The sequence below is a fragment of the Mobula hypostoma genome, chromosome 13 (genome assembly GCF_963921235.1).
Source record: "Mobula hypostoma chromosome 13, sMobHyp1.1, whole genome shotgun sequence".
Taxonomy (NCBI): domain Eukaryota; kingdom Metazoa; phylum Chordata; class Chondrichthyes; order Myliobatiformes; family Myliobatidae; genus Mobula; species Mobula hypostoma.
In genome coordinates this window covers 23,031,073-23,052,984 of record NC_086109.1, presented here as the reverse complement: position 1 = coordinate 23,052,984, position 21,912 = coordinate 23,031,073, and the positions used below count along the sequence as shown (strand labels likewise).

At 43.3% G+C, this 21,912-nt stretch overlaps 1 protein-coding gene across 5 annotated transcripts in view; it reads left to right on the top strand.

Annotated features, from left to right (window-relative positions):
* ikbke (inhibitor of nuclear factor kappa B kinase subunit epsilon) overlaps positions 1–21,912 on the top strand; it is a 61,328-nt gene that overhangs the window by 10,362 nt on the left and 29,054 nt on the right. For all 5 annotated transcript variants that reach the window (XR_010020098.1, XR_010020097.1, XM_063065451.1 and 2 more), the window contains exons 4-11: positions 507–636; positions 1,479–1,660; positions 4,057–4,217; positions 6,586–6,696; positions 8,899–9,078; positions 14,144–14,340; positions 17,432–17,490; positions 21,499–21,590. Coding sequence is in view for 3 of the 5 variants with exons in the window: in XM_063065451.1 (XP_062921521.1) it covers positions 507–636; positions 1,479–1,660; positions 4,057–4,217; positions 6,586–6,696; positions 8,899–9,078; positions 14,144–14,340; positions 17,432–17,490; positions 21,499–21,590 (1,112 nt within the window). In the remaining 2 variants the exon portion in view is untranslated. The remainder of the gene's footprint in view (positions 1–506; positions 637–1,478; positions 1,661–4,056; positions 4,218–6,585; positions 6,697–8,898; positions 9,079–14,143; positions 14,341–17,431; positions 17,491–21,498; positions 21,591–21,912) is intronic.

The following is a 21,912-nucleotide window of genomic DNA, read 5'->3' as shown; positions in this document are numbered from 1 at the left end:
TTTTTAAAAACCTTTGCTCCACATCCAATTACTCCCCTCATTCACCACCAGAATTTGTAATGAATACCACATGAGGATTACCTAAGAAACAACACGTATCAGAGAAATCAATCTTCTGTTGCTCAAAGACTAGCTCCAAGCTCTCTGAAACTATTGTATTCACCCTCCCCAATCCTTGCTCTAAACATCAGTTCAGAAAGGGAATCCTCCAGACCTCTGGTAAGCAGTTAACAAAATAACAAAAAAAAAGTTTTTTTAGGTTTTCGTCTCACCTAAGGGAGAAACAGAATACTACTTCTGTCCCTAGAACCCCAATAGATCCCAAGATCCACCAAATGCACTCATTCCAAAACCTCACAGCCCGCTGGTTGTCCCGGACCGGTCTTTACAAGTGGCCAGTTGCCAAATGCGATGTGGACACCAACCCAGGCGCCGTCACCTTGCATGTTGGTCCCTCAGTCCTGAATAGTGAGATTCAGACATTCTTCTGTGTGCCCATCCACCAGGGAAGCACCAAGCAGAAGGTCCTTGTGATGGAATACTGTGCCGGTGGAAGTCTACTCAATGTTTTGGAAGAATCAGAAAATGCTTTTGGCCTTTCGGAATCTGAGTTCCTGATTGTGCTACAGAGTGTTGGTAAGACTCAGCTGATTGCATTTAGTTTGATTAAAGTTGGGTTGGTCACAGGGTGGTGGGGGTGGCGGAATCTGGAAAATTGGTGGCTGGGGCAGGAAGAAGTGAAAGAACTGAGGGAAACGTCTTCTGTTGGGCAGTACCCACTCTCAAGGGTGGTGGAGCATAGCAGCAGTAAGGGCCACGGTCTTCCTGGCTCAGTTACGACCTCGAGTGCTGTTTGTGTGGAGTTAGCACAGAGGCAATCATTTCCTCTCATGTCCTAAAGAGGTGTTAGTGCGATAACTGGCTGCTGTAAATATTGGTGTTGGCAGGAAGGTGCGAGAGGAGTACAATGAGTGGAGGAGTTGGAGGACATGGGAAATGTAAATGCCTCTTTTGAGTAGTAAGGGATTTATTGAGACACTCTTTGAATGTCCAGACAAACCTCTCACTTCCAAGTCACAGGACATTAAACAGTTTCTAGGCTATCTGAACCGTATTGTCATCACATTACATTTTATGTCAAATCCAGCTTGAGCAGTGGAATAACATACTGTGTACCCAATGTACTATTTACATTAGGAAACTGCGATCTGCTTTATTGCTGTAAGCATTGTGCTGAAGAGGTCAACCCTGAAAAGATTCAGGGTGAAAGTTTACCTGATTACTTTCACTCTATGTAGGCAAGGGGCTGTCTCGTTCAGTTATGATGGGAATAAGAGTCATTTCAAAAGTGACAGCCTGACAGTTGGATCTTGACTGGATGTTGTTTTTTTTTCTCCTCCTTCGTTGCAACAATTCGCTCTTTCAGAATCCGAGTCAAGTTTATTATCACTGATGTGTTCTGAAATTATTTGTACCAGTTGCTGGCATGAATCAGCTGAGAGAAAATGGAGTTGTGCACCGGGACATTAAGCCGGGGAACATCATGCGAGTGGTTGGAGAAGACGGTCAATCTATCTATAAACTGACTGACTTCGGAGCAGCCAGAGAACTGGAGGATGGTGAACAGTTCATGTCACTGTATGGGACTGAAGAATATTTGGTGAGTTATCATTCCAATAGTATCGTTAGTATGTCACTGTATCTGTAAAGGTGAAGAATGCCATGAGCATTTTTTATTTCTAAATGGATTAAACATTGTCCATGTGACAAGTTCTGCCACAGTTGAAGCTGATGATATACTGTTACTGACGGTGCTTAAATCCAAACTACATCAAATATTTGGGCGGAAGTCCAAATCAGAATCGGGTTTATTAACACTGACATAAGTCATGAAACTTGTTGTTTTGCAGTAGCAGTACAGTGCAATACATAAAATGTATGATAATTTACAATAAGAAATATACAGATAATATAAAAATTGTGCAAAAATAATGTAATGTTTATGGACTGTTCAGAAATCTGTTGGCAACTGAAAGTTGGTGTAGTCAAATTTTCCACCTTCCACTGAAACTTAAAGGATGAAGCATCTTTATCATAAAAGGGTCATTTCAGAGTGATGGAGAGATTGAACAGAGTTTATAGAGCCTTGTGGGTCCGTGTATTTTTAAAAAAAAAATAATAATAGTTCTAAATGGCTTGGACTGGTGCAAAAGATAATCAAAATGACTGGCCTCTGTCTGGAGTACATAATAGAGAGCAGAAATTATGGTTAATGTCCTGGTTATGTTGGAGCACTGTTTGTGGTCCGGACACCACACTTTGTGAAACACATTAAGCATAGACTTTCAATGATCTCAGATTCAAAGGCAGATAGCACAAACTATATTTCCTAGTCCTTAGAAGGATAAAGACTGATTTGACTGAAGTTTTACTCAATTACTACTCCATATATCACGAATCTTCTCTTGGGACTAACGTTAAAGAGGTGTTGATAGTGAGGTGACGGGGACAGAGTTCCATTGCAGCTGCTCAGACAATGAAAGAGTCTATGCCTCCATTCAGCACGTCCTGGGTGACATTTAGGCATGGCCAGATGAACATCAAGAAACACTAGTACATGAGAAAGTTGAGCCATCTACTCTTGACATTCAATGCAGTTACCAGCACTGAGTCCCCACCATTAAAGTTGTAGGGATTTTCCATTGGACATTCTGCAGTGATTAGCTCCTGACCACCATCATCCAGGGTGCTCAAATGTGATGGAATGCTCGTTGCGTGCCTGGTTCAGCTCCAGCGGCCCCAAGTTCAATATCATCCAGGACAAAGCACCCCCAACTCACCCACTCCCACATCCATAGACAGAAACATTCACTTTCTCCACCACCAGCGTAGAACGTTTGCCATGCCATCCGTCTGCAAAATGCACTGTAGTTAGATGTCTGCCTCCATAACTCTTCCCAGACTCATCCCCTCCCTCAGCAAGAACAGGAGCAGCAAGTGAGTAGAAACGTGGGCCCCTTCAGGATCCTGTTGAAGAGAACAGCGTCCTGACTGGGAAATATATTGTCAGTGTATATATATTCCTTCATCACTGTCAGGTCAAAATCCTGGAACTCCTAACACAACAGCGCTGTGGCTGTAGCTGCAGTTCTCTTGGAGGAGTTTTGAAGATGGCAGCTCATAACCACCATCTTGTGAACAATAAGTCATGGTGATAAATGGCTGTCCTGCTGGCAAAGTCCGTGTCTTCTGAGTGAAAGGTCAATGTCAGCCAAGATATGGACACTTCAGTGGAACCTTCTGGGCTAATGGTAGCTTGGTGACAACACGAGTTCATGGGAGGAAAATATTCAGTTTCATGTGGGTATCAGTAACTGGCTTTCCTGCTCAGAATAAGAGCTAGGAGCCCTTGTCTTTCATTCTTGTATGACTGTATGGATACACAATGGGAGAATGACTAATTTTTAAAAAGTGGTTTGAATAACTTACATTTTTTACCTTTGGATTTAAGTTGGACATTACTAGCAATACTATCATTTATTCCTATCCCGAACTGCCCTTGTATTGAATGGCTTGTTGGACCACTTCAGAGGTCATTTATGTTCACGGGTCTGAAGTTGTAGATGACCAGACTGGGGTTATAAGATTAAGCGTCAGGACAAATTTATGTTGCATTCATGTTCTGTGCTGAGTTACCTGAGGTCAACTAATTGTCACAGGAGCACGAGAGGGGAAATAATACTTTGGTGACAATTACTAACAACTCTTCAGAAATGCTGTTGTGTGGACACCAGATAAAATGAAGGGTACAGTCATTCTAAGTGAGCCAGCTTGTTGACGCTGTCCACCTCAAGTGAGGCATAAAGATTCGTACTAGAAGGATTCCATCTTCTGTTGATTAGCATTCCAGCCAACGGTTAGTCCCGAATGGAAGAATAATTGGAGAGTGTCTGTCGGCAGGGATGGAGCTTGAACAATTGGATATGTTGAAGGTTTTTTTTTTCCACTCTCAGCACTCTGTCAATGCATCTTAACTATCTGTCTGTGTTTTCACAGCACCCAGATATGTATGAGCGTGCTGTGCTCCATAAACCCCAACACAAGAAGTTTGGAGTCACTGTGGATCTGTGGAGCATTGGTGTGACCTTTTACCAAGCAGCTACTGGCAGTCTACCTTTCATTCCATTTGGAGGGCCTCGCAAGAATAAGGAGATGATGTATGTCAATTTCAAAACCTTTCTTGTAGTACTCGGTGCAATTTTCCATTCCCATATCGACCATCTATCATTTCTAGCTTGGGTAGTTCTCTCATCCAATACACTATCTTTTTTTCTTTCTTAGACCAAAAGACATGGGAGCAGAATTAGGCCATTCAGCCCATCGAGTCTGCTCTACCATTTGATTGTGGCTAATTAATTTTCCCTCTCAACCACGTTCTCTTGCCTTTGACACCTTTACTAATCAAGAACCAATCAACCTCTGCTTTAAATGTACCTAAAGACATGACTGCCACAGCTGCGGGTGGCAATGAATTCCACAGCTTCACCACCTGTGGTGGAAAAAATTCCTCCTATTCGGTGTCTTTCTATTCTGAGGATATGGCCTCTGGTCCTACACTCTCCCACTATTTGAATTTGTCGCTTATCCTGACACATCAAAAGTGCGTTGGCTGAAGCACACTCTGGGACATCCTCCAGTCCTGAAGCATGCTAAAGAGAGGCTTCGCTTTCTGTTGTACTATCAATTTATTAATCATTTCCATCCAATCCCATTACATCTACAATTGCAATAGACTGCAGTACCTGGAAATTTAAAATAAAAATCAAGAATACTGCAAGTTGAGTAGCATCAGTGGATCATTCACATGTAGAATAGAAGACCTGTCTTACAAAATTACAGAAACAACAAATTTCAGACAAATACATATCAGGAGTTCAGAAAAAAAATGACAGTAAATACATAGAAAGCTTAAAGGATAAAAGAAACAATGGCAATGTTGTTTGTGATGTATATGATTTGGGCTGATTAGGAACTTTACAGATGACACAATTAGTGGAGTGGTAGATAGTGAGGATTTGCCATTACAGGATTCAGCTGGATGTGGACCAGTTGGAAACGTGGGAAGAACCGGCAGATGGAGTTTAATCCAGCAAGTGTGCTGTGTCGCACTTTGGGTAGTTACATTTCAGAGGAAAGTAAATGGCAGAGCCCTTTGGAGCACTGAGGTATGGAGGGTTCTTGGGATGCGAGTTTATAGTTCTCTGATGGTGTCAATACTAGTTGATAGGATAGTAAAGAATGGAAATGGCATGCTTGCAGTCAAAATACATTTATAATCGAAGTATCTGTATGTCACCATAATAACCCTGAGATTCATTTTCTTGTGGGCATACTCAATAATAATAGAATAATAACCAGAATTGAATCAGTGAAAGAGCACACCAATTAGGGCGTTCAACCAGTCTGCAAAAGACAACAGTGTGCAAATACAAAAATAAGTAATAATTAATAAATAATATTGAACGTGAGCTTAAGAGTCCTTGAAAGTGAGTCTATAGGCTGTGGGAACACTACAATGGTGGGGCGAGTGAAGTTGTCCTCTTTGGTTTAAGAGCATGATGTTTGAGGGGTAATAAACGTCCGGTGGTGAGTCCTGAGGCTCCTGTACATTATTCCTGTTGGCAGCATTGAGAAGAGGCCATGTCCTGCATGGTGGGAGTCCCTGATGGATGTTGCGTTACTGTGACATTTCAGTCAGTGAGTATAAAATTCGGAAAGGCATGTTGCAGCTGTATAAAACTCTGTTCAAATCAGATTTCGAGTATTATATGTAGCTCTGGTTGCCACGCCACTGGAAGGATGTGAGGAGGATTTGGAGAGGGTACATGGGAGGCTAATCAGAATGTTGCCCGGATCAGTGAATATCCTCTCTCAGGAGAGTTAGACAGATTTGAATTGTTTGCCCTGGAGCCTCGGAGGTTGAGGGGTGACCCAACTATAGCAATATTTAAAATAATGGAAGCCATAGTATGAATTATCAGTCTGAATCTCAGGGTGGTAATGTCAAATGCTCCAAGGTCTTAAATTTAAAGTGAGGGAGGGAAATTTTAAGTGATTTTAGAGGCAAGCAATTTTTATCCTAGTGTTGTAGGTGCTGAGGATGCACTGCCAAAAGAGGTGGTGGAAACAGACGGGATGGTGACATTTAAGAGGCAGTCAGACAAATGCATGAACAGGCAGTGAATTGAGCATGTGTACAATTTAAACGGACATGGTTAGCACAGAAATGGGGTGTCAAAGGGCCTCTTCATGTTCTAAGTGGGACAGTTGCATAAACAAAAGATGAGTCTGTAGATGGTATAATTAGGAACAGCGGGATCATTACAATTGTCAGTGTTTCTCCCCCATTCTGCACAGATATTCAAACTGGCCTTTGAATTTGCAGCTCTCTATCTGCCAGCTGCAGCCCTATCATTGTCCTGAACTCTCATTACTTAATGAATTAGCTCTGTCTCAATGTGGAAGCACCTGGTTCGTCTTGGAGGTTGGCTAGTTCTTTACCATCTCAAAATCCTTTAATTCCAGGTATAAAATCACAACAGAAAAGCCAGAGGGAACCATCGCAGGAGTGCAGCACAGAGAGTGCGGTCCCGTGGAGTGGAGCAAGGAGCTGCCAATCACTTGCAGGCTCTCAGTGTAAGATGGTATTGGTATTTGAATTGGTTTATTATTGTCACTTGTACCAAGATGCAATGAAAAGCAAATTGTTCATTGAATCATTACACAGTGCATTGAGGAAGACCATGATATAGCAATAACAATGTACTATAGTGTGTGTAAAATGCTGGAGGAACTCAGAAGGCCAGGCAGCATCTGGGAAAAGAGTACAGTCAACATTTCGGGCTGAAACCCTTTGGCAGGACCCCTATATAATTCGTACTGTGAAGTGTAATGACTACAGAGAAAGTGCAGCGCAGGTAAACAATAAAAACAGAAACTAGGTAGTTATAAGGTCAGGAGTCCACCTTATTGTACTAGGGGACCATTTAATGCTCTTATTATAAAAGGAGAGGAGCTGTTCTTGAGCCTGGTGGTATGTGCTTTCAGGCTTTTGTACCTTCTGCCCGATTGAAGGGGGAGAAGAGAGAGTACTCTGGTTGAGTGGATCTTTGATTATGCTGGCTACTTTACCACGTATGGACAAGCCTGTAAAAAGGATTCCACGTGCTCTACAGTTTTTTGTTTCTTCTTTGCATTTGAGTTGTATCTTGAAGCAGCAGGCTCATTACCAGTTCTTGACCAATTTGAAAAGTTGGGAGAACAGAATCTTGTGATTTTGATGTCAAATTTATCGGGTTACTCTGCAGTCCCAAATGTAATTGAACTAACCCTTAAGATGCAGCGGAGGGATGGGAGAAGGATATATTAAACTGCTTGGGCTTGGTCCACATACAGTTGCATCATAGATGGACTGATGCACATGATAACGATCAAAGAATATTAGCATGAAGTATCATCAAGATGTAGTTTGGCCTGAATCAAAAGGTTCACTGTGCAAGCAAACTGGAAGACTGGGGCGTGAAATGCTGGCGGATAATGATGTGGAGTTGTTCACATGTACTGCAGGGATCTGTGTTTTTTTTTTAAAGGGTGTCAGAAAATGCTGGGTGGGTGGTGATGGTTCCTTGCATGATCCGCAAAAAAGATTGTACTGAGGCCTCTGCTCACCTCTCAACCAACACCAGGTCAATTAGCTAGGCTCTTGCATATACCTTTAAAGTAACTGAGTTTTACAGTGGCTGATTGTCATTACGACATAGTTCCATGGAGTTTACCTCTTACTGGTGTTTAGTTCACAATGATTGATCCTCACTGGCATGAAAGTTCAACAAACATGGACCATAACTGGGGTACAGTTCCCCAGGTAATGAAGTTCTACAATGACTGCACCTCTCTGATATTGAGCGCTGCAGTCATTGATTTTCATGCAGTGACACTCATTGTAAAAGTTCCACGTTCACTCACTCCCATTGGCTGATGATCCAGCGTCCAACGGTCAGAACTGCAGAATGGGATCTGTAGCTGTGGATGCTTCCTGCTCGGGTGTACCCAAACCTTATTTCTAATTCTCACTGGATGAGAATAGCTGGCCTCCTACGTTCCTGTTTACTGTGACATAGCCTGGCAACCACGCTAGGGTGGAAAGCAAGGGGTTGTGCTGGAGTGGAGAGGAGACAGCAACGGGAAAAGCCTAGATAATAGTTTGAAAAAGGGACTAAAGTTTGGAGACACATTGCACTGGTATTTATTCAAAAATAAAACCTTCACTGAGTTAAGCCATGAACCAACTCGAATTCAATAATAGTACCAGAGATTATGAAGCGATGAGAAAAAAATGTCTTCACTCAAAAGATTTCTAGCCTTTGGAATTAAGTCATCAGAGGGCTGTTGCTTAAATAAGCACTATCAGGACCAAGGAGGATAGGTATTTTGGAGATGATGCAGTGACATGAGATTGCAGATGCTGGAATCTGGAACAGCAAACAATCTGCTGGAGGAACTCAGCAGATCAAGCAACATACTGTGCGAGGAAAGGAATTGTCCTGATGCCGGGTTTCAACATGAAACATCGACAATTCCTTTCTTCCCACAGATGCTGCTTGCTCTTGAGTTCTTCCAGTGGATCATCAGTTGCTTTAAAAGATGTGTGGTTGGGGTGGGAAAGTGGCAGCCATAATCTTACTGAATGGTCAAACTGTGAGGTCACATGCTCCAATCTTGCTTCTAATTCTTACTTTCCTGTGCTTCTGATTTTGTTTTGTTGATAGTATCTGCAGCTTGCGTTACGTATAATTCACCAGCCTTGATTCTTTTTCCTCTTTTGTAATCTTGCTCCAGAGGCTTGAGGCTTCTACTAGTTCCCATCCTCGCCAATATCCTAGAGGCCGATCAAGACAAGTGCTGGGGATTTGACCAGTTCTTTGCAGAGACCAATGACATCCTCCACAGAACTGTGATCCACATCTTCTCATTGCCGCAAGCTACGATGCATAAAGTCTATGTCCATTCCTACAACACGTAAGTATCACGGTTTATCACCATTTTTCTAAGCTTAATGATTTGGTTTGGCGAGAAGTTCTGGATCACCCAGTGGTAAGATCTATTCCAGAACAGGGTAGATAATTGAGGCGATGGCACTATGGTCACCTTCAAATCTAAGGACAGGTTCCCGATGGGAAGATTGGAATGTGTACTATATATTACTATTCCATTTAATGCATTAATTTACTGTATATCATATAGCCTGTACTTTTTCTAGCCAGTTTTTAAAGGAAAGGAATCATGAATAAACTCTTCTCGGGCTTCCAGCTGGGTACAGGTATCGATTTTTAACTGCCATTTTGATGCTGAACTCTGCCATCTTCATCAGGGATGATGCCTGGGTATGTCTAGTCAGGTGGTAATTATACCCCTGTAGTCCGTCCCTCCTGATTGGTTAGTCCTCATCCAATCAGGGTTCCACTCTCCCACCTGGTTTTCAATCGAATTCCAGTTTGTACTTGAAGCGAGACCTTCGTCTTTGTTTAAATTCTTTTTTTCTTTTCTTTCCCCCGCCCCCCCAGTTTTATTTCAATGGCTTCCTCTACCAGGTGGTCCCAAAAACCATTGGCACAGCACAATTGTGCCATTGAAGCCAATCTTGTGGCCATTGCGAATGCAGTGTTTTGTTACTGTCGATTTCTCCAGGTAACCCAAACGGATACACCTCCCGTGCTCCCTGATGCGGGTTTCTACCATGCGTCCCGTCTGGCCAATATACACTACTCTGCATTCACAGAGAGTCCTGTAAATGCCAGCCAACCTGAGTTCCAGGTCGTTGTTGACCTGCTGTGACTTGAGCTTCCTAATGGGTTTGTGGATAGTATCACTCCGGCATTTCTTCAGGATCCTGGCAATCCTTCCTGAAACCATGGAAATATAGGGAAGGCAGGCAGTAGCAATGGGTTCTTCCTCATTGTTAGAATTCCTGGTTTTTCTGTCAGCCCTTTTTAAGGGCCTGATTGATTTCCTTCACCTTGCAGCCACTCTGTAGAAACATCGTATATAACCATATTTTCTGGGGGAGACTCTCTGGGTCTGAAATACTTTCACATGGTTAATCGAAGTACAAAGAACCACCCTACTTTGGGAGGCATGATGGTAGCTGTTACTGTAGAGGTATAAGTCCGTGTGAGTAGCTTTCCGATAGACACCATGTTCAAGGCTACTGTCCAGTTTCCGTCGTATTAGAATGCCCAGGGGTGGGAGGCAACTATTCTTCTCCATCTCCATGGTAAATTGAATGTTTGGGGGTATGCTGATAATTGTGGAACTGTTGGAGTGCCTGGAATCCATCTGGCCACACCACAAAGGTGTCATCAACATATCTGAAGAAATATTTGCAACATAAGGGCGACAAACTCAGAGCCCTCTCCTCAAAGTCCTCCATGTAGTAATTAGCAATAGTCGGCAGCAAAGGGAACTCCATGGCCACCCCGTCCATTTGTTTCTAGTAGTTCCCCTTGTAGAGGAAGTATGCCGATGTAAAGGTGTGTTCAAAAAGGCCAGCCTTACCCTTGTCATACCTTGGCTGCAAGAGATCCAAGCTGTCCTTAATGGGAACTCTCATGAACAGGGACACCCCGTTAAAACTGACCGTTATGTCCTCCGGATTTAGCTGGATGTTGGTTATTGTTTTAATGAAGCTGGTCGAATTCGTGATGCGATGCTCTCAGCTCCCAACGAAGGGAAACGGCATGGTCATTAAATGCTTAGCGAGGTAGTAAGTCAGCAAATCTATCCCATCAACAATGGGTCTCGGAGGGACCCTCCTTCTGTATCTTAGAGAGCCTGTACGGTCTTGGTGGTACTGGCGCTTGAGGTGAAAGGGTCTTGCGGATGTCTGCTGGGAGTCCAGATTTCTTCAGTAAAGCGGAGGTCATCCTGACAATCGAATCCATGGGATTCCGCTGTAGAACTCTGTAGGTGGGATCAACCAGGAAGTGTTGGATTTTCCTGTGGTCTTACTTGCAGGACACTAGGACCGTTGCATTTCCTTTATCTGTTGGTAAAACCATGATGGCTGGGTTTTGTCGTATTGCCTGGAGGGCCATTTGCTCTCATTTTGTAATATTCAGTTTTGGCTCTTAGGGCCACGCAGACCTCTGTGGTATCCGGTGGTAGTTTTCAGATTGCATGCTCTACTCATCAGGACTACAATGGCAGAGATGTAGCTCTGGGGACCGGAGCAAAGGTTAGCCCGTTGGTGAGGACAGATCTAGTTGCCTTGTCGGTGCTTTGCCCAGTTTGATTGATGACAGTCCTTTCTGGGTCCAATGGTGAGATGACTGCACTTTGTTCTGATTGTTGATTGTATTTCCTGACCTGCTTCGAGTATCCCTTCGTGAAACTAGTTCACCTTAGGCAGCAATGGACCTGTCAATGTACTCCCAGTCACTAGGAGACGAGAGCTGACAGTTTCAGGTAAATACAGTAGTCTGTGTTGATGTCCAGAGCAGATCTAATGTAACGGATACATTCCCTAATCCAGTGGTCCCCAACCACTGGGCCACAAAGCATGTGCTACTGGGCCGCGAGGAAACGATATGAGTCAGCTGCACTTTTCCTCATTCCCTGTCACGCACTGTTGAACTTGAACGTAGGGTTGCCAACTGTCCCGTATTAGCTGGGACATCTCGTATATTGGGCTAAATTGGTTTGTCCTATACGGGACCGCTCTTGTCCCATATTTCCCCCGCTAGGGTAGAGCGTTCCTATGAAACCGTTAGTAAGCCGAAATGCCGTAAAGCGAAGAAGCAATTACCATTAATTTATATGGGAAAAATTTTTGAGCTTTCCCAGACCCAAAAAAAAACCTACCAAGTCATACCAAATAACACGTAAGACCTAAAATAACACGAACATATAGTTAAAAGCAGGAATGATATGATAAATACACAGCCTATATAAAGTAGAAACAATGTATGTACAGTGTAGTTTCACTTGACAGAATCGGGAAGATTAGCCAAAACCGATTTGTAGGAAAAAAAATCGGCACGTACACGCATGCGCACACAGGTGCCCGCGCAAGGCTTCATGGTCATGGTAGTCTTTCTCAGGGTAAACACAAGTGTCCCGTATTTGACTGCTACTTTTGTCCCTTATTTGGGAGTGAGAAAGTTGGCAACCCTACTCGAACACCTCGGCCCCGCCCGCCGGCTGGTCCGCAAGAATATTGTCAATATTAAACCGGTCTGCGGTGCAAAAAAGGTTGGGGACCCCTGCCCTAATCAATACTTGGCTAGCTCATCATAGAATGTGTTTAGCCTCTGGAGAAACCCCTGTGGAAAGGAAGTGCATTATTTATTTAACTATTTATTCCTTGAAGTACAGTACAGAACAGTCCCTTCTGGCTTTTTGAGTTGCACTGCTCAGCCATTCCCCAATTTAACCCTTGCCTAATCGTGGGACAATTTACAATAACCAGTTAACCAGCCAGTACATCTTTGCACTGTGGGAGGAATCCGGATTACCCAAAGGAAATCCACACGGTCACGGGGAGAACATACAAACTCCTTAAAGCAGTGGCAGGAATTGAACTCGGGTTGCTGGTACTATAGAGTTATGCTTCACTTTGCCACCCCTTCTTGCAAAGTAATGTCAACTGACTGATTTATTAAGCTTGCAATGAATAGTTGCATATGCACCAACAGGACTGGTAAAGCTCATTTGGGATCAGAGGTATAGTAAAACTAATAATTGATCGATAAAGTTTAATCCCAGTAAGTGTAATAATGTAATACACATAGTGAAGTGTAATAAAGGCAGAGCATCGACCATGAATAGCAGAGCCCAAGGGGCAAGAAGGAACACAGACTTTGATCCACGAAGGTGGCAGAAAAGATAGATGGGAACCTTGAAGAAATCTGATTTACTAGCTGATCAATATCGTTGAGTAACCTAAGACTATCCTTCTCACCATTAACAATCTCCTCACTTAGGAGGTAGAGGAGTCTGATGTCACCACACCACCAGGTTCAAGAACGTTTATTACCCTTCAACCAAAAGGCTCCTGAACCATCATGGATAACTTCACTCACCTCATCACTGAAATGATTCCACAACCTCTGGACTCACTTTCAAGGACTCTACAACTCGTGTTCTCTGTCTGTCTCTCTTATGTTTCTTTGTTCTGCTATGAACACCTGCAAGAAATGAATCTCAGTAGTATAAGGTGGCTTGCATATTTTGACGATTAATTTACTTTAAACTTTGACTTTATCTCGCGGGTTGCTGGGTATGTGGAATTGCCTGGCCTGACAACCAATTGTGGTTCTGCTTCTCTGCTGCTCCGTCTCTGCTGTTGTCCCCACCTCCAGTTTATCAACCCTGATCCTGTGAGATTAAACAGGCTCTTTCTGTATCTCCTGCCACTGGAGATTGTGCAGCCCCATCAGTGGTCTGACAGTCTGGCGTGCTCATTGTCATCTCTCTTACAGTGCAACTGTGAGGTGTTAATGATGACACTCCACCTTTTTAAGATTTTTCTTCTTTTAATGTTTTAATTTTGCTTGAATGGCAGAATGTCACTGCAGCAATCCTGTTCATAAGCGGAGCCACCAAACAAATAAAATTCACTGGAAAAGAGAAAGCAAGCAATAAAAAGACCAAAGCAGCATGCACAAAATGCAGAAGGAACTCAGCAGGTCAGGCAACATCTATGGAGATGAATAGATAGTCAGTGTTTCAGGTCGAGACCCTTCTTCAGGACTGAGAAGGAAGGGGGAAGATGTCGGAATAAAAATGAGGGGAGGGGAAGGAGGCTAGCTGGAAGGTGACAGGTGAAGCTAGCTGGAAGGTGACAGGTGGGTGAGAAAGGTCAAGAGCTGGAGAAAGAATCTGATAGAAGAGTGGACCCAGGGGTAAGTGATAGGCAGGCAAGAAGAGGTAAAAGGTCAGAGTGGGGAATAGAGGGGTGGGGGTGGAGATTAGTTTATTGGAAGGAGAAATCGATATTCATGAGGGTATAGAGAGTTGGATGGTTGCTGTTGGATCAATCATCGTCTCAGCATCAAATTGTTGCTGCCGCTTTTTATTTTCCCAGAATCAATATATTGAAGGATGCCATTTTTAGACAGACTGACATACCAGCTCCCGATCAGGAGTTTATTCATGAAGGGCATTGCTTGGAGCTGGACTTGGTCCAGCAGGTGAACTTGGTACCAAGAACAACAGAGGAGAGGCCAATCATTCTGGTGAGCAAGGAGCAGAAGGCACCCATTGGAATCGTATACAAAGAGCGTAAGTGGTCTGTTTGAATGTAGGGTTCTTGATTCGTTTTGTGCAGATGTCAACATTCATATTTTTTTTATTATACCAATTAGATTTAATAAGTTCCCCTGGTCAGCCCTTCCCTGCAGTGTGAATGGAAGAATGTAGGATGCCACCATTTTGTTACTTTAGTTCGCTTCTCCCTGTCCGTATGTGGTATATACTGTGACGTTCATGTGCAACCTTCAAAGGACTTGCAAAGCCATGTGGGTTGGTTGTTGTGAATCGCCCATAGTGAGCAGGTGAGTAACAGAACCCAAGAGAAGTGATGAGAATGAGGGAAGGATTATGGGATCAGTGTCAGATTAATGTCAATTGGGGCTTGGTGGTCAGTGCAGACTCAAAGATCAGCCTGCTTCAAGTTGACTCTACTCCCATGTATTTGTTAAGCAGAAGTAGTGGACGATAGATGAGTCCAAAGGACAATGAGGCACTCCTTTGCTAATGCTCTGACAGTACAGATCTCCCTGAATGGAAGACTAATAGAATGGAAAAATGAGCTGAATCATCCAATTTAACAAGGGCCTGACACTTGCCTGTAAATTGGGGCTGCAACATGGTGATCTTTGACAAGCCTTCAGAGCTTCTGAGTTTGTCTGTGTGTGTGTGTGCGCCCGCCCGCCCGCCTGCCTGGTGGCAGATAATGCACAGTTCAGTGATTACTTGTGTTTGGAGTGGTCACGTGCCTGGCCCTCGCGCACTCATGACTGATTCTCCTTTGCTTCAGAACTGATTACAACAAGGGTCGCCATCATACTTTTACGCTGTGCCCTTGGGGAGTGGGGGGGGGGGGAGTTGGTGGCAGCCTCTTGCCCACCTCAATCCCAGCAAAGGAAGTGGGTAAGTAACATTGCATAATTTGCAAAAGTAGTTTATGGGTGCAGCAGGTTTGTGCAAAAGCCATCAGAATTAACATAGGGGTTCCCAGTCTTGGGTTCACAGACACAAAATGGTGTTCGTCCATGACTTTTTTTTTTAAAAGTTTGGAATCCTGACCTAGAACAATACAACATTTGAGAAGGTCCTCTGGCCCATGATATCTGCAATTAGCAGGGATTTCCAACCTGGGGACAATGGACCCCTCAATGGTGTTGGTCCACGACATTAAAAAAAGGTTGGGAACCCCGGTACCAAGCATGGTGCCAAATTAAACTAACCCTTTTCACTGCACGTCATCTATATCCCTCCATTCTCTGCATATTCTTGTGCCTATTTTAAAAGCTGCCTGAATGCCACTATCTTCACTACCACCCCTCACAGTGCATTCCAGGAACTGTTAAAATAAATTAATAAATTCTCACATCCCCTCTCATTTTAAAGCTACGCTTGCTAGCATTTGACCTTTCTACCCAGGGAGAAAGATTCTGGCTGTCTGCCCTATCTATGCCTCTTGTAATTCTGTAGACTCTGCCCTTCGTGCTGCAGGGAAAGCACTCCAGAACTGTCCAGTTTTTCCTCACAGCTAATAGCCTGTAATCGAGGCAGCATCCTGGTAAACCTCTTCTGAATCCTCGCCAAACCACTTACGTTCTTTCTGCAATGGGGTGACCAGGACTGCGCACAATATGGCCAAACCAACATTTTATACTACTGCAACATCCCTTACTGACTATTGTTTACTACCAGGCAAATTATATACAAAGGTAGGGAGTTGCACTGCATTTATAACAGACATTATAGAATTCTATATACTAAATTCATCTCCTTAGTTAAGAGGAAATGGTAATATATTTCATTGAACTTTTACAAGATGAATTCCTGGAAAAGGTGAGTTGTCTTGTGAGGAAATGTTGAGCACACTGTGTTTTTAATCACTGGAATTTGGAAGACTGAGAGTGAACGCGATTGAAGGAAGTAGAATCCTAAATGGTGGTGACATGATGCATGTGCAGAGGAATTAAAGGTCACTGATTAAAGTGGGGTCAATTTAAGGGAAAAGTGAGGCAATTTTTTTTTTCTCTCTTGGGTCTTAAGTCTTTGAAACACACTTTCTCAAAGAACAGTAGAAGCAGAATCTTTTATTAGTTGGCTAGGTAATGTTTCTAATATCAAATAATTGCTCTTTAAAATATTCACAAGCAATAATTTGAAGCACTCAAAAGACTATCCATGATTGGGGAGGCAAAATTTTGCAATTTGAATTTGTACAAAATGTGAAAGTTCTTCACCTAATGTGTAATGTAAATGAAAGTGACTTTGCAGAAGGCTGTCACAGATCTCTGAACCTTAATTTTTCATCTAGTGGAGTGGTGCCACAGCAACAACCTGGCACACAATGTCAGTAAGACGAAAGAGCTGGTTGTGGACTTCAGGAAGGGTAAGACGAAGGAGCACATACCAATCCTCATAGAGGGATCAGAAGTGGAGAGAGTGAGCAGCTTCAAGTTCCCGGGTGTCAAGATCTCTGAGGATCTAACCTGGTCCCAACATATCAATGTAGTTATAAAGAAGGCAAGACAGCAGCTATACTTTATTAGGAGTTTGAAGAGGTTTGGCATGTCAAAAAATACGCTCAAAAACTTTTATAGTTGTACCTGGAGAGCATTCTGACAGGCTGCATCACTGTCTGGTATGGAGAGGCTACTGCGCAGGACCAAAAGAAGCTGCAGAAGGTTATAAATCTAGTCAGCTCTATCTTGGGTACTAGCCTACAAAGTACCCAGGACATCTTTAGGGAGCGGTGTCTCAGAAAAGCAGTGTTTATTATTAATGACCTCCAGCACCCAGGGTGTGACCTTTTCTCACTGTTACCATCAGGTAGGAGATGCAGAAGCCTGAAGGCACACACAGCGATTCGGGAACAGCTTCCCCTCGGCCATCCGATTCCTAAATAGACACTGAAGCTTTGGACACTACCTCACTTTTTTTAATATATAGTATTTCTGTTTTTGCACATTTTTATATCTATTCAACATTTGTAATTGATTTACTTGTTTATTATGTTTTATTTTTTTTCCCTCTCTGCTAGATTATGTATTGCATTGAACTGCTGCTGCTAAATTAACAGACTTCACATCACATGCCAGTGATAATAAACCTGATTCTGATTCTCTCTTCACAGCCGAGGTGCCAACCTTTCCACCAAAGTTTGACTTGATTAGTGATGCAAATCTTGCAAAGGTAATGAGTGATCTATTATAGAGGGTGGTAAGGATTTGGGCAGATTGAGGGCATTGGTGAGGATGGGAGGTAGTGGTTTAGTTTCTGGTGTTTCATTAGAGGGAACTGAAACTAAACTCTAGCCCGGATGAAATGGCTTTGTATGAGAGCACAGTAGAGACAGTCATAGAACACTACAGTTCAGAAACAAGCTCTTCGGCATAACTAGTCCATGCCAAACTGTTATTCTAAGTCCCTTTGATCTGCACTTGGACCAAATTCCTCCAGACTCCTCCTATCAATGCTTCATTAAACGTTACAGTCCAATCCCGTTCCACCACTTCTGCCAGTTTGGTCCACACTTGCAACACCCGCTGAGGAATGGAATTTCCCCACAAGCTTCCCTGAATATTTCATTTTTCACTCTTGGCTAGACCAATGTTTCCTGTTTCACCCAACCCCAGTGGAAGAGACCTGCTTGTCAGAAAGCGTAGAGGAGGCTTAACCCAAAACGCAAAGCAGTGGAGATGATTTAGCAGTGAGCGATCATTTTAATACAAACAAATAAACTGCAACATAACAAGCTGCGAGTGTCTACAAAACAGGAGATTGGATACTTAAGGTAACAGAAGGCTAGGAGCAACTGGTTGAGGCTAGCTGGTTGGATGGATGAACAAAGTCTGTGGATGAGAGCTGGGTTTAAATAGGCTGCAGGCGAAGAGTTGGAAACAGGTGGCAGGTGACTCCTGCTGGCTGGGAAGAGACTGGGAAGTGCCTGCCTTCTTACAATTGCCCTGTATAGCTCTGTCAAATCTCCCCTTGTTCCCCTATGCTCCAGGGAATAAATTCCAAACTTATCAACCTTTCCCTATAACCCAGGTGTCCCAGCAACATCCTTGTAAATTTTCTCTGTACTCTTTCAATATTATTGGTACCTTTCCTGGTGGTAGGTGGCCAGAGCTGTACACATACTCCAAATTTGGCCTCATTAACATCTCGTACAACTTTTCAGCATAACATTTGGATCTATTCCAAGTTGGGGGAGCCAGGCTGTAAAAGCGTAGCAAATCCTGTGCTGGTTTGAAAATCTGAATTCAGCTGCTGGTTTTGTGTCTGGGCTTGTGCTGTAGATGAGATCCATCCCTTGGCATTCTGTGTAGATGAGATTCATGCCTGGGGAAAACCTGTATGTGAGATCCACCTCTGGACATTTCCTGTAGATGAAATCCATCCCTGGGATATCCTGGTGCTGGGGTCCATCTTTAGGATATCCTTCTGGAGAGTTCCGTGCTTGGAGTACCCTATGTGCGAAGTCCAGGCATCCCACCTCTCCTGGAAGTTCCGGGAGTCTCCCACATATCGATAGTGGCTCCCTAACACCCGGAAATTATATACAAAATCTGGGAAATAGATTTTTTTGAGAGGGAGAGCGAGCATCCTGATTGGTCTCTCTTTGTGCTAAGAGTGGTCCCCAACCACCGGGCCGCGAGGAAACAATATGATTTGGTGATATGAAATGATATGAGTCAGCTGCACCTTTCCTCATTCCCTGTCACGCACTGTTGAATTTTAACGCACGCGAGGTCATCAGTGACTCGAAGTGCAAAGGAATGGGTCCGTGACTCATTTGTGAATGTCCCCAGTGAATCATCCATGTCAGCACGGGAAAAAGATCAACTTGAGCTTGCAAATGACGGTGGGCTGAAAAGTATGTTTGACATAACATCTCTGCCGGCATTCTGGATCAAAGTCAAGGCTGAATATTCTGAGATAGCCACGAAAGCACTAAAAACATTGCTTCCATTTCCAACATATTTCTGCGAAGCAGAGTTTTCTGCAATGAATGCAACGAAAACTAAATTGTGGAATAGACTGGACATAAGGAACCCCCTTCGAGTATCGCTGTCTCCCATCACCCCTCGATAGGACCATGTTGTTGCAGGAAAACAAGCCTAGGGCTCTCACTGATTCAGCGATATTGGTGTGTTGCAATGATTTTATATGTTCATATGAGGAAAATATGCGCCGTGTGTTTAATATCCAAGCGTTACTTAAAATGTTATGATGCTATTGATTTATAAGTGACTTATAATTCAGTGCTCCCCAACCTCCGGGCCGCGAAGAATGCAGCGGTTGCCGGAATGCAGCCAGCACATCTTTAAGAAAAAAGCCGAAATAAACAAACTAATTAATTAGGTGCCGCCCAGCACGTAAACGTTGGCCCAGATCAGAGGCGATTGCCGATTGCATCGTCTCTGATCTGGGCCGACATTTACGTGCTGGGCGGCACCTAATCAATTAGCTTGATTATTTGGGCTTTTTTCTTAAAGATGTGCTGGGTGCGTTCTGGCTACCGCTGTACTGCTGCATTCTTCGCGGCCCGGGGGTTTGGGACCACTGTTATAATTGATTTATCACTACATGGTCCGCGGTGCAAAAAAGGTTGGGGACCCCTGATTTAAGCTAGCTGCCAAGGAGCTACACTATTGATGTCCTATGTGATGAGGCCAAACTCCCTGTAGACTTGCTTAAAGTTGTAATAGAATAAACATGATAATATATAAGTACATATTTTAATGTCACATTTGCTGCATATACCCAACTTGGTTTACAGGTTAGACAAAATCACTAAACAAAGTATTACATACACCCTTGGAGATCGACAGGGGGAGGGGGATATGGGGTTGCGGGGGATGGGGTGCTACCTCCCTGAAATGAGTTTTTGCAGGGTGGGATGTCTGGAAGTCCACTGGACATTCCCTGTAGGTGGTCCATCCTTGCTATATCCGATGGGTGAGGTTCATCTCTGGATATTCACTTTAGAAGAAGTCCATCCCTGGGCATAACCTGTAGATGAGGTCTATCCCTAGAATATCCTGTAGTTGAGGGCCATCGCTGGGCGCATCCTTTTGGCGAAGTCTATCTCTGGGGCACTTAATTTTTCTTTTCTTCGGTTTTTATCCCAGCCCCAGAGTTGTACTCTGAAAATAATTTCAACTAAAAAAAAGTTTTGTTCACTGCAAACATGATAAACTCCAGTGCATTGTAATTGAAGGGACTATTTAACAAGGCCTTTGCTCTGTATTTAACCTAATTCTACATCTCCCTTGTAATATTGGTATTTTTTTTTCTTAATCAAAATAAAACCTTAAATCAAAGGCAAAAGTTATCTCGTACCAAGGACGCATTCCACTCCCTGCAGTGTCCACTAGTCATAGACATGCCCAGTTGTCCCTGGATTGGGAGTGCGTCATGAATGTAATCTCAAAAGGGAGGCAGACGTTCCAAATGAATCCGATCCTCAGTGACTTGCTGTTTGATAGTTAATGCCCAAGGAGCACGCCATTGAGATGGAGGTTTAATCTGTACCTGACCTATGCTGTACCTCATCAAGGGTATAGAGGACCGTTTATAGTGTCTGATCTGTGTGGTGCCTGTCCTGAGTGCTTGAATATATAAGTGAGGATAATCGATGCATCTCCATCACAGATGTCTCTCTTTCCTAGTGATTTTTATATTAGGCGTTTTCCCCTCGGGTTGGGTAAGTCTAGAACTAGAGGTCATTGGTTTAGGATGAAAGATACAATATTTAAGGGGACCGTGAGAGGAATATTCTTCACTTGAGGGGTGGCACAACTGTGGAGCAAGCTGCCAGCAGAAGTGATGGATGTGGGTTAAATTGTAAAACTTAAGAGAAGTTTGAATAGGTCTATGAATTGGAGGGATATGGTCCGGGTGCAGGTGGATATGAGACAGATCGGATTGGCATGAACTAGATGGATTGCATGGCCTGGTTCTGTGCTGCAATAATCTGTGACTCTAAATTTTTTTTGGATGTTGAGTGAATCAAGACATGGGGTCAGTACAGAAAAGTGACATAGGTAAAAGATCAGACCTAATCTTGCTGAATGCAGAGGAGGCATGAAGGGTCAAATGGCCTACTCTGGCTTTTTCTTTCATTCTTGTGTTTGTTCACTGTACAAGTGCTAACCGGGCTTGAACCTGCTGAGTGTCTGTTTCCTGTTCCAGACTGTGACAAGTGCTGTTCACCAACTGCTAAGGATCACAAAATCCCTAATGAAATGTCAAGACTTAATCTTTCGGGGATTATACTGGATGCTGTGAGTATCTGCAGAAGGTGAAAAGCTAATTCACTTCAATATCCTTTCCTGCACTGAGAGATATTGTTGCTGTCCTGCAACATCAGTTCAAGTTAATGTAGGTTTCTATCCCTGTTTGTACAATTTGAGAACGGGAACTGTTCCTCTTGTGAAATGTAAATTTTATGAGTTGGAACTGTCACAAGCCTTTATTTGGAGTTTGTTTTTTAATTTGACACTTGGGCTTTGGTGAAAAGGTTATGACGACAACTTGACATTTATGCAGTCCTGTCAAATGCATTTAAACTTTGGAAGCAGCAGCCAAGAGTGTAATCAAGTGAAA